General features: G+C 37.5%; 1 protein-coding gene across 1 annotated transcript; it reads left to right on the top strand.

Moving 5' to 3' along the window:
* The first annotated feature begins 4,739 nt into the window (after positions 1 to 4,739).
* Vmn1r186 (vomeronasal 1 receptor Vmn1r186) lies at positions 4,740 to 5,642 on the top strand. The gene has a single exon (NM_001167567.1). It carries the CDS (start codon positions 4,740 to 4,742, stop codon positions 5,640 to 5,642), a length of 903 nt encoding a protein of 300 aa, NP_001161039.1.
* Positions 5,643 to 13,331: the final 7,689 nt, after the last annotated feature.

Genomic DNA, 13,331 nt, shown 5'->3' with positions numbered 1-13,331 from the left:
ATAATAATAATAATAATAATAATAATAATAAATATTAGGGTATCCCATGGATATCCAATAGCTTTTCCTCAGGTAATCACTAGTCTCAAGGAGGACCCAGTCTTTGATCCCACTAATCCATTCCACAGAGATAATGGTGCATTGAGCAGGATTTTGAATGGCCTTTGTTCTAGGACAATGTGATCTATATATGAGAAATATGGGAATGAAGACTGGGATGGGACGTCTATAATATCACATTTAATCGACAGCCATTCTACAGGACTCAGTAGCAATTCTAAGGTGAGTGTTGATATAATACAAAGAGTAATATATCTCTTAATCTCCATCTAACCACTTCTCTCTCTGTCTCTTTCTGTCTCTCTGTCTCTTTGTCTCTCTTTCCACATTGTGTGTGTAAGCTAGAGATAGAAAATATAGTTTCTCATATATGCACACAAAACCAGATTTAGCATAGGTGAATTTGCTTTTAAAATTCTCTCCATATTCTTCCTGAATGACTGACACCTTCTGTTGAAATGATAATAAAATAATAAGTTCAAAAGATTATTATTTTATTGAAAATGTCTTTTGTAAAATCACAACATTTGTAAGCTTACAAAGTGGAGAGATATCTCCTAATGTCATGTAAAGCAATGTAGTTGTTCATATTAACCAGTTTAAAGATGGTATGATTTACTCTAGCACACTTAACACAGATCATAGGTACATGTTACATTAGAAGAAATTATGTTAATATATCCCTTCATTTTCCCCAGAGAATATTTATAAAGATAAACTAGGTTTGTATGTATGTATAGGAAAAACTGTAGAAGAAAAGAAAGAAAAATTAGAAGTAATAGAGGTATCCTGCCCCAACCCAAGCATTCTTAGCAGGGACTCTAAGATGGGAAAGAAAATGAAAGCAAGAGAAACTGTTGTTTCTAGGCTTCATTCAGCTGTGGCAACTTAGTTATCTTTTTTGGAAGCATAGCAGAGACACCTCACTTAAGAGGAAGACATTCTGCCAGTGAAGAGGATGCTGTTGGTCTCGTTGTGCTTAATGAAGAATAGGAACGGATGATCACAGTAGAATTCTTCTCTAATCTGTAAAGATAAATTACAGGATTTCACTCCTGTGGCAGCAGCAGCTTCTGTTCCCTCTTCATTTACCTCCACAAAGGACTTGTGTAAAACTTTAGACACCACAACCTTGAGTGCTGCTCATGCCAGAAAAGTCAGCCTTCTGTGGAACGAAGGCATTGAACATCCCCATGTGTTCCAATGGACCTGGGAGATCATACTTCTCTTCCACTTTGAACCGAGGCAAAGATAAATACAACCCTGTCATATGCATGTTTTCTACTCATGCCCACTCTACTAACTTGTCAGCAGTGAGTTGTTCTTCAAACTTTAAAAGTGGAAGAAAAGAGATTGCCATGATTAACTGAAAGACTGTAACTTACATGAACAATGAATTAAAGTGAAACCTTTAGCAATAAATAAGTACTGGTTTTTGGTTTAGGCATATTTAGATAATTTAAACTTAGATTTTATTTCCAATATACAAAAACTAGAATCATTGTCTTATACAAAATAATCTAAATGCATTATTGTTTATGCTCCCAGCCAATTATATTATTTTTAATAGCTGTTTCTTTATATTTTCATGTACACAGTATTACATTTATCATTATCATATAATGTTCTATGTTTTTCTTTTCATTAAAAATATTTATAAACACTAAAAAGAAGAAAACATCATTTCCAAAATTCTTCATTAATATACTTCCATGAAGCCTTTTTAATTGGTACTTAGTATTTTTAACTCTCCCCATATTCTCTCCTCCATCCCCTCAACATAATTTAATTAATCACTTTCCATTATTCCCTTTAGTCCTTAAATGACTTTGTTCTATCACAAGACCCTTAATCCTATGTCTCTTACTTTTATAGAAGTATTCCAAAGTAAAGTTAATGTCTACACACTAAGGAAAATAAGCAATGTTTGTCTTAATTTGGGTGTTACCATATAAATAACGTTTGCTTCTCAATGATCCATTTATCTACAAAGTTCGTAATATTATTTTGCTTAGCAGATGAATAGTATCCCATGGTGTAAATGTACCTCATGATCATTTTCCATTCATTATCTGATGGATATTTAAACTGTTTCTATATCATGGCTATAGTGAATATGGCAGCCATGAAAATGGGTGATTGCCTATATTATTAACTGATTCCTCAATCCATTATCTTGAGTGTAATTAAAGAATTTGTTCTTTCCTGATAAATTTCTATAAAAACTGGTACAGTCTAATATAATAATAAATTTCCATGGAGGTCTCAGAAAATGAGTCATGACCGATCTCGAACCACATAAACCTTGGAATAACCCAAAAACTCCTGATGGGGAACACAGGCTCAGTTCTTTGATTTGTCAGACTAAACTGCCCTTGTCCACACATGGGAAAATACAAGATTCCAGACTGCCTATTGATTATCTGTCTGGAAGGACTTGATGTCAGCCAGATTTTACAAGGTGAAAGCATATAATGTAATGCACACACACACACCCCTGAATATAAACCTAACATATCTCTTGATCTCCCCTAAAGAGCACCTCTCTATAACTGATGCCAACACCACTTTACCACTTAAATACTCCCTAAGGAAACAAGGAAAACTTCTTGTAACTTTTGCTCTACTACTCATTATGATATAATAAAATCTTGGGCATCATCAATAATTACCAGGAAGTGAAATTGGTGATTTGCCTTAGGGATAAATGCATTTTGTTTCATTAAAAGTTTTCCAATATACCTATACAGTCATTTTCAATAACACGACAGATGACAAGGGAATGGACTCTCAGAAGTATTTCAGGATCTGACACTCCCCCTTTATGAGCTCTGATATCAGGCTTCATTCAGCAATCTGCACAGGACTTTATGGGAGAGGTAGGCACTTCTTTGAGTCTGTCTTAGGAAATGGATACACAAAGATGTTCTTCAAGGGGAGAGGAACTCAGAGCTATGTTTCTTCAGTAACTACTCAGGAGCTGGCATACATTTCTGTGAGCAACACCATATTTGCTGGTCCTAAGCAGGTGAGAAGTCTGCAAGTTTAAATTTCTGCTTAAAGTTCTCTTCTCCCTCCTAAAATCCAAGGTGTCCTTTAAAGTTAACATTTGTCATTACAATGTCTTTCTCTCCCTAATTTAACTAATTATGTCAATGTTTTCATTTGTCTAAAGACATGTCTATTTCATGGCTCAGCATGTATATGTAAATGTACTTTAAAGTGACATGTATATATTAGATAACTGGTTTTTAGTTGTTAGATGGAGGTTTATTCTTCCTATAGGGGAAAAAAATAAAGGTCCAGAAAAAATGTGAGCTATATAAAAGAAGTATACAAATAATCTGTGTGTACAAAGCATTTAATAGTGATGGTGTTAATGTTTTTTATTGTGGTTCACCAAAGAAGAAGATGACTCAGATATGTGCCCAGCACCAAATTCCTCAGAAAAACAAATAAAACTCAGACTGTTATGAATCAACAGAATGCTAGGATCCCTCAGAATTTTTTTCCCAAATGAATGAATACAAGTGAAATTCAAGGTTCTTCTGTGTGAACATAAAACTAGCACATTTTTAAAATAATACATTGGTTTTTATCATCATGATGAGTAGTCTGAAAATATATCAGCATTATATGTATTAATTTGGGGAGAATATTTCATTCACTCTTTTTTTTATAAAGATTTTATTTACTTTTTTTGTTTATTTATTTATTTAATGTATGTGAGTACACTGTAGCTGTCTTCAAACACACCAGAAGAGAGAATCTGATCCCATTACCGATGGTTGAGAGCCACCATTGTTTGCCTTGAATTGAACTCTTTTGGAAAAGCAGTCAGTGCCCTTAACTACTGAGTGACCTTCTCAGTTCCTCATTCATATTTGATATAAAACATGGATTTTAATTTTGTGTTACATTTTTAAAGATTTCTTTCTTTATTTTTATTTTATATGCAGTGGTGTTTTGCCAGCATGTATGACTGGGAAAGTCCAAATGCCTTGGAATTGGAGATACACACAGTTCTAAGTAGCCATTGCAGTGTTAGAAATAGAATATGGTAATCTGGAAGCACTCAACTCCTGAGAAATCTCCCTAACACTTGATCAAATATGTAAAAGACATACTTATTTTATGTTATGCCTATTACTGCTTTGCTTGTGTGCATGAGTAGAAATACATGAATAAAGTGCCCTGAAGCTGAGTAGAGGTCATTAGATCCAGAATCATCTCTCCAACAACAAATTTGTATTCCTTAACACATTGTTATAACATCTTATAACATGTCAGTTCTCCTGTCTACAAATATGAATGTATATGTATGCAGAGCCCATGTTGTATTAAAATTTGTGACATGCTGTTGAACAACACAGGTAGAATTGTATTACACACACACACACATACAAACACACTTACATCATGAGTGAAGGGAAAGGAAAATAAGTCTGAAGTTGATATTCTGGATCAATGTCCAATCATTGTTTTCCAGAAAAATCTCCTGTAGTGTGTCAAAGCAGTGGCAGCTTTTCAAAAAAAAAATACTCCAAATCAATTGAAAAACAGTTGAAAATCTTAGATAATTGATAAGATTCTTGAGGACAGCACTGTCCAACCTGATCCTTACACCACTGTGCTATGAAGCCATCGCCAGGTTGTCTCCGAATAAAACCCTGAAAACCATGGAAGTGTTGGCTCTTCAGATCCTTTTGCTTTGCCATGTTGTGGTTGGGACTGTGGGCAACATCCTTCTGTTTGTCCATAACTTCTCTCCAATCTTGACTGACTCCAGACTGAGGCCAATACAAGTCATTCTAATCAACTTGGCTGTGGCCAATGCATTCATGCTCCTTCTGTTTGCATATTCATATGACCTTACTGATATTGTTCCCAGGAAGCCTCCAACTGACCTCAAATGTAAACTTGCATATTTCTTTCACCTGGTTGCTCGAGGCACAATCATGTGCTCCACCTGTGTCCTCAGCACCTACCAGTTTGTCACTCTTGTTCCTGGTACCTGGGCTAGGGTCATGTTCAGCGAAATATCCCCCAAGGTTGTGAGCTATTGTTGTTACAGCTGCTGGTTGTTCAGTGTCTTAAATAATGCTTACATGCTAATGAATGTCAGTGGTCCACAGAAATCACACAATGACTCTGATTCTAAAAGCAATTCGATATGCTCCATCTCTGGGGTCAGTGTAGACATGAATATCTTGCGGTTTTCCCATGACATCATATTCCTAAGCATCATGGCCTGGACCAGTGTCTCCATGGTGATTCACCTACACAGACACCACCAGAGAATGAACCACATACATAAGGTCAATCAAAACAACAGAGGCCATGCTGAGACCAGAGCAGCCCACACCATCCTGATGCTGGTGGTCACATTTGTGAGCTTATATATTCTAAATTGTATTAGTATTTTATTTTACATTTCCTTTGTGGAATCTCGTCTCTGGTTGAGGTATGTCACAAAACTCCTGGCTCTAAGCTTCCCCACCATTTCTCCTTTACTGTTGATATTTAGGGATTCTAAGGGTCATTGTTCTCTGCACATCATGTCAGTATGGAAATCCACGTGACAGGGGGAGCCATTACAGAGGGACAGTAGGGTCAAAACATGTCTAAACCCTGAAAAATAGCATCCTGATACCAGCAGAAGGACTGATCCTGCCTTGCTATAGGACTGCATCTAACAGGTAAACACAGAGCCAGTCCACCCCCAGCTCTGCCATCCTGTGGTAGTCTTGTAACCTAGTGGCCAGAGTGCAGGGTAAACTTCCTATCTTCTTAGAACATGTCCAGCTAGCACCAGGAATTCGTAATCACGCAAACGAAGCAGTCCCAGCAACTGGACCACTGCCAATGATGTACACTCATCTGAAAAATCCCTAACCTCACTCCATGTGTTGTATAGGCAATGCCACCCCCAATAAAGATATCTGCTTCACTGAAAACCATCTTGAGAGAAGGCTGTTTCTCCTGCACTCAACACTGGCTGAGATTCTAATAACATTCCTGTACAAATATGCCTGTTTATTGTTTTTATAAAGGAAATCTACTTATTTCTTTGAGATATGTTTCTATACAACCACTTTGTGGAAGTTATTTATGAGCTCTAGGAGTTCTAATATATAATGCACAGGGTTGCGCATATATATATATATATATATATACATATATATATATAAAATCATGTCATCTATGAAGGGTGAAACTTTACTTCCTTTCCAATTTGGATCCCATTGATTTCCTTTTATTCTCTTACTGCTCTAGTTAGTACTTCCAGTTCTGTAATGAATGGAAAGGGAAAGAGTGCCAGGCATGGTGGCACACGCCTTTAATCCCAGCACTTGGGAGGCAGAGGCAGGCAGATTTCTGAGTTTAATGCCAGCCTGGTCTACAAAGTGAGTTTCAGGACAGCCAGGGCTATACAGAGAAACCTTGTCTCGAAAAAAAAAACAAAAACAAAACAAAAAGAAAAAAAGAAAGAAAGAAAGAAAGAAAGAAAGAAAGAAAGAAAGAAAGAAAGAAAGAAAGAAAGAAAGGGAAAGAGTGGGCAGCCTTGTCTTTTCCCTGATTTCAGTGCTGTTGCTTTCATTTTCTCCACATTAAATTTGTTATTGGTTATTGTCTTTCTGTATATTGCTTTTATTGTTTGGGGTACATGCCTTGTATTTCTGAACTCTCTAAAACTTTTAACATAAAGAGGTATTCAATTTTGTCAAAGACATTCTCACCATCTAATGAGATGATATTGTGAATTTTTTTCTTTCAGTTTGTGTATATGGGGATTACATTAGTGAATTTATATATATTGAGCCATCTATGCGTCTAAAAGATGAAGCCTATTGGGTCGTGGTGGATGAATCCTTTGATGAGTTCTTGGACTTGATTTGTGAGTATTTTAGTGAGCATTTTTGCATCTGTGTTCATATGAGAAATTAGTCTGAAATTGTATGTCTTTATTGAGTCTTTGTGTGGTTTAGATATCAGGGTGACTATGGCCTTGTCAAATGAATTTGGCAATGTTGCTTCTATTTCAATTTTGTAGGATAATGTGAGGAATATTGTTATTAGTTCTTCTTTAAAGGCCAATTTACTTCTGCTTAAAGCCATCTGGCTCTGGGCTTTTATTTTACTTGAAACTTTTGCATTGCCTCTAATTCTTTAGTGGTTATAGGACTTTTTAGTTTATTTACCTGATCTTCATTCAACTGATAAGTGGAGTCTATCAGGTATACCATCCATTTCATTTAGATTTTCCAATATTGTGAACTACATGCTTTTAAAATAAGACCAAATGATTCTTTGGATTTTCTACATGTCTGTTGTTATGTCTCCCTTTTCATTTCTGACTTTTCTTCTTTGGATATTGTCTTTCTGCCTTTTACTTAGTTTGACTAAGGGCTTGTCTATCTTGTTGATTTTCTCAAAGAACCACCTCTTGGATTTGTTGATTCTTTCAGTCACTTTCTTTGTTTCCAATTTATTGAATTCAGCCATGAGCTTTGTTATTTCCTTCCATCTACTCTTCTTGGGTGTGTTTCTATCTTTTATCTAAAGGTTTCAGGAGTACTATTAAGTTGCTAGTATGCAATCTTTCTAGTTTGGGGCTGTGACAGAAGGAAGGACCATCCAGAGACTGCCCCACCCGGGGATGCATCCCCTAAACAACCATGAAAACCCAGACACCAACAAGATTTTGCTGACAGGACCCTGATATAGCTGTCTCCTGTGAGGCTTTGCCAGCGCATAACAAATACAGAAGTGTATGCTCACAGTCACTGGATGCAAACAGGGTCCCCTGTGAAGGAGGTAGAGAAAGTACCCAAGGAGCTGAAGGGTTCTACAGACCTATAGGAGGAACAACAATATTAACTAACCAGTACTCCCTGAGCTCCTGTCTCTAGGGGCATATGTAGCAGAAGATGGCCTAGTCAGCCATCAGTGGGAGGAGAGGCTCTTGGTCTTGCGAAGAATCTATCCTCCAGTATAGGGGAATGCCATGGCCAGTAAGCAGGAGTTGGGTGCGTTGGAAACCACAGAAATGAAGAGGGTATAGTGGATTTTCAGAGAGAAATCTAGGAAGGGGAATAGCATTTGAAATGTAAATGAAGAAAACATCTAATAAAAAATAAATGTGAAAAATATAAAAAGAATAATCATACTACAATTCACAGTGAGAAGGAAGCTTAGAAAAAAGAGAGCTTAAAGACCTAGTTAGCCCAAAGACCTAGTTACTACTGGCAAATCAAACAATTGACTCAAGTATGATGAAAACATTCCCAATGATATTCTGTGCTCACACAGGCTTTCTCCAGCACCTGTTGCTATCAGAGGTAGAGGCACATAGAAAAATAGTAGATGGAGCTTGAAGAACCCTGAGGAAGGCAGGTAGGAAGAACTATAGGAATCAGAGTGGTAAAGGACACCAAGAGAACATGTCACATAAAATCAACTAAGCAAGGCTTATAGAAGCTAATAGAGTGAATTCAATCATGGAGACAGCATGGGTCTGACCTAGGACTTCTGCAAAATGGATTAGAATTAGAATTAGAAATTTTGTAGAACTCCTAACATAGGAAGTGGGGCTGTCTCTGACGTTTTGCATACCCTGGGAATCCACATACTCCTACTAGACTACCTCATCTAGACTTGATAGGAATAACGTGTGAAAGAGTTCTGTTGCTAAGATCAGTTTCTATCATGCACAAAAAATAAATTCTAATCCCAGCACCCTCTTGACAAATAACAACTATTGATAACTACAATTTAAGAGGTCCTGATGCCTTTTTATGGCTTTCATGGGCACTGCACACATGTGGTACACTGACACACAGTATGTCACATATAAACATAAAATATGAATAAATAAATCTTACTTTTGGATCTGGCACTTGAATTTTTACTTTTGGTCTTTGAAATGCAGAATGAATAACCTTGATTCATAAATTACCTGTTTGTCTTTTCTCATTTCTCCTGACACTTTTCATGGCTTTATTTTCTATTACTTTCTAATATTCAGTCATTTCAATATTAAATTAATGGTGTTAAAACATGTGAAAATTAGTATTTGTTTTTGCATTGTACTATGAGCTCAAAAGACTGATATTTTACTTAGAATCATTGTTAGGAACTTCATAGAGTATTTACTAATGACATGGTAATTCTGTATGAATTATAGAAGGTCACATACTATTAAATAAGCTTAGTAGCTGTCACCATCAACAAACAAAGAAGGGTAGATTCCAGGCCTTATATATTAATAAGTGGCACACATACTGAGCAAAATTCTCTGCTGAAAACATAGAAATTTTCTACTTAGAAACAATATTCATTAAAAAAAAGGAGGTTGGGCAACTCAGCACCTAGGTCATTTCTTCACTAGATCCATGTCAATGGCTTGTGACTCCTAGAGTGAAAACTAACATTACTACCTTTGAAAAATATCTCTTACCATCTGTAATGATTTTGAAGTGCCTGGCACTTCAAATTTTTGAAGGATTTTGAAGGAAGTGACACTACTAGGAAGTGAGGCCCTTTTGAATAGGTGTGGGCTTTTTGGAAGAAGTGTGTCAATGTGGGCATGGACAATGAGATCCTCCTCCTAACCACATGGAAGTCTGTCTTCTGCTAGAAGCCTTCAGATGAAGAGGTAAAATTCTCAGCACCTCCGGTACCATGCATGCCTAGCAGCTGCCATTCTTATGCTTTTATGACAGTGGGCTGAACCTCTGTACCTGTAAGCAAGCCACAACTAAATCTTGTCCTTATTAAAGTTGCCTTAGTCATGGTGTCTGGTCAAAGCACTGAAACCTTAACTAAGACACCATTAGAATGCACTAAGCTTGGTTGTCTTTAACAAATCCTTCTTATTTACATATTGTCATAGTTGGATCAAGCTTGCGACTAATTCCAACTAAGTTCTTCATAGTTAGAAAAAGCAATTCTCAAATTCATCTGGAATAACAAAAACCCAGGATATTAAATACTATTCTCAACAATAAAAGAGTTTCTGGGGAAATCACCATCCCTGACCTCAAGGTGTACTACAGAGCAATTGTGAGAAAAAAAAAAACCTACATGGTATTGGTACAGTGACAGGCAGGTATATCAATGCAATAGAATTAAAGACCCAGAAATGAACCTGCACACATATTGTCACTTTAGCTTTGACAAAGGAGCTAAAATCATCCAATGAAAAAAAAGACAGTATTTTTAACAAATGGTGCTGGTTCAACTGGCAGTCAGCAAGTAGAAAACTGCAAATTGACCCATTCTTATCTCCTTGTACAAATTTAAAGTCCATGTGGATCCAGGTCCTCCACATAAAAACAGATACACTGAAACTAATAGAAGAGAAAGTGGGGAAGAGCCTTGAGCACATTGACGCAGGTGAATGTTTCCTGAACAGAACACTAATGTATTATGCTCTAGCATCAAGAATTGACAAATGGGACCTCATAAAATTACAAAGCTTCTATAAGACAAAGGACACTGTCAATAGGACAAAAAAGCAACCAACAGATCTGAACATGATCTTTACTAGGCCTACATCTGATAGAGAGATAATGTCCAATATATGCAAAGAACTCAAGAAGAACCTTGTAACCCTATTAAAAATGGGGTACAAAGCTGAACAAAGAATTTTCGACTGATGAATACTGAATGGCTGTGAAGCACCTAAAGACATGTCATCAGGGAAAGGCAAATCAAAACAACCTTGAGATTCCACCTCATACCAGTTAAAATGGCAAAGATCATAAACTCAGATGACAACAGATGCTGGCAAGGATGTAGAGAAAGAGGAACACTCCACCATTGCTGGTGGGATTCCAAGCTGGTACAACAACCACTCTGGAACTCAGTTTGGAGGTTCCTTAGAAAAGTAGACATAGTACTACCAGAGGCCCCAGCTACAGCAATTCTGGGCATATATCCAGAAGATGCTACAACATGTAACAAAGACACATGCTCAACTATGTTCATAGCAGTCTGATTTTTAGTAGCCAGAACTTGAAAAGAACCGAGATGTCCCTCAACAGAGGAATGTATGCAGAAAATGTGGCACATTTATGCAATCAATTACTACTCAACAATTAAAAATAATGACTTCATGAAATTCTTAGGCAAATGGATGGGACTAGGAAATACTATCCTAAGTGAAGTAACACAATCACAAAAGAACACTCATGATATGCACTCACTGATAAATGGATATTAGTCCAGAATCTCAGAATACCCAAGATACAATTTGCAAAACACATGAAACTCAAGAAGAAGGAAGACCAAATTGTAGAAAATTTGATCCTTCTTAGAAGGGGGAACAAATATTCATGGAAAGAGATACAGAGACAAAGTGTGAAGCAGGTAATGGGGAATGACCATCCAGAGACTGCCCCACATGGGGATCCATCCCATATATAGTAACCAATCCCAGACACTATTGTCGATGCCAAGAAGTGCTTGCTGATCAGAGCCTCATATAGCTGTCTCCTGAGAGGCTATGCCAGTGCCTGAGAAATATAGATGTGGATTCTCTCAGCCAACCATTAGATTGAGCACGACATCCCCAATGAAGGAGGTAAAGGACCAAAAGAGCTGAATGAGCTTGCAGCCCAATAGATAGAACAACAATATGAACTAACCAGTACCCCCAGAGTTCCCAGAGACTAAGCCACCAACCAATGAATACACCTGGAGGAACTCATGGCTCCAGTTGCATATGTAGCAGAGTATGTCCTTTTGGTCATCAATGGGAGTAGAGGCCCTTGGTCCTGAGAAGACTTGATTCCCCAGTGTAGGGGAATGCATGGACAAGAAATCAGAGGTGGGTGTGTTGCTGAGAAGGGGGAGGAGGAATGGGATAGGGGTTTTCAGGGGAGAAATAATGAAAATATTTGAAATGTAAATAAAGACAATTTCTAACAAAAAAAAGAAAAAGGAAGACCAGAGTGTATATGCTCCATTCTTTCTTAGAATGGAGAAGGAAACACTCCCAGGAGGAAATATGAGGAGAAAATCTGGAGCAGAGACTAAAGGAAAGGCCATCCAGAGACTAACCCACTTGGGGATCCATTCTATATACAGATACCAAACTTAGATACTATTGCAGATGCCAACAAGTGCTTGCTGACAGGAGCCTGACATAGCTGTCTCCTGAGAGGCTCTGCCAGAGCCTGACAAGTACAGAGGCAGATGCTTACATGATTCCATTGGACTGTGTGTGGGGTCATGAATGGAGGAGTTAGAGAAAGGATTGAAGGAGCTGAAGGGGTTTACAACCCATAGGAAGAACAGCCATATCAACCAACCAGACCCCTGCTTCAGAGCTCTCAGGAAGTAAATCACCAACCAAAGAGTAAACATGGAGGGACCCATGGCTCTAGTCCCATGAGTAGCACGGGATGGCCTTGTTGGACATCAATGGGAGGAAAGGCCTTTGGTTCTGTGAAGTCTCAAAGCCACAGTTTAGGGAAATGTTGGGGGGTGAAGAAGGGAAGCAGAAGTGAGTAGATGGGTGGGTGTGCAACTTCACAAAAGCAGGGGAAGGGAGGAGGGATGTCTGGTGGGGAAAACATGAATGGAGATAACATTTTAAATGCAAATATATATCCAATAAAATATATAAAAGAGAAATGCAGAACAAACGACCTTGTTTTATATGTTACCCGTTTGTCTTTTCTCATTCTCATGCCACTTTTTATGACTTTATTTTATGTTGCTTTAGAATCTTCAGTCATTGCCATATTTAATATATAAGTTAATGGTATCAAAACATGTGAAAATTCATATTTGTTTTTGCATTGTAGTATTGGCTCAGAAGACTTAAGTTTTAGTTTGAATCACTGTTGGATCCTTCCTATAGAATTTAATGATGGTAGGACACACAGTATTGTATTAGCTTAGTAGCTGGCACCATGAACAGACAAACAAGGGTAGAATCCAGACCTTATGGGATAATAGGTGGTACACACATTGAGATGCTGAGAACATAGAAGTTTTCAACTTAAATCAATGTTTTTGAAACAAAAGGAGGTTTGGAAACTTAGTTTCCATGGTTAGAGATCATGTCTCTACTAGATCAATGGCTCAGGACTCCTAGAGTGAAAACTAACATTGTTACCTCTGAAAAAAAACAACTCTTTCCATCTGTGGCGATTTTGATGTGCTTTACACTATGAGTGGCACTACTGGAAGGTAGGCACTACTGGTGTAGGTGTGGGATTGTAGGAGGAAGTGTGTCACTGTGGGCATTGACAATGAGA

This window comes from Mus musculus, assembly GCF_000001635.26.
Source record: "Mus musculus strain C57BL/6J chromosome 7 unlocalized genomic contig, GRCm38.p6 C57BL/6J MMCHR7_RANDOM_CTG1".
Classification (NCBI taxonomy): Eukaryota; Metazoa; Chordata; class Mammalia; order Rodentia; family Muridae; genus Mus; species Mus musculus.
The sequence above is the reverse complement of the archived record's forward strand: the minus strand, read 5'-3'. Positions and strand labels throughout refer to the sequence as shown.

Bases quoted from the DNA above. Each gene is read 5' to 3' on its own strand.
- Vmn1r186 (NM_001167567.1), top strand. From the start codon at position 4,740: ATGGAAGTGTTGGCTCTTCAGATCCTTTTGCTTTGCCATGTTGTGGTT.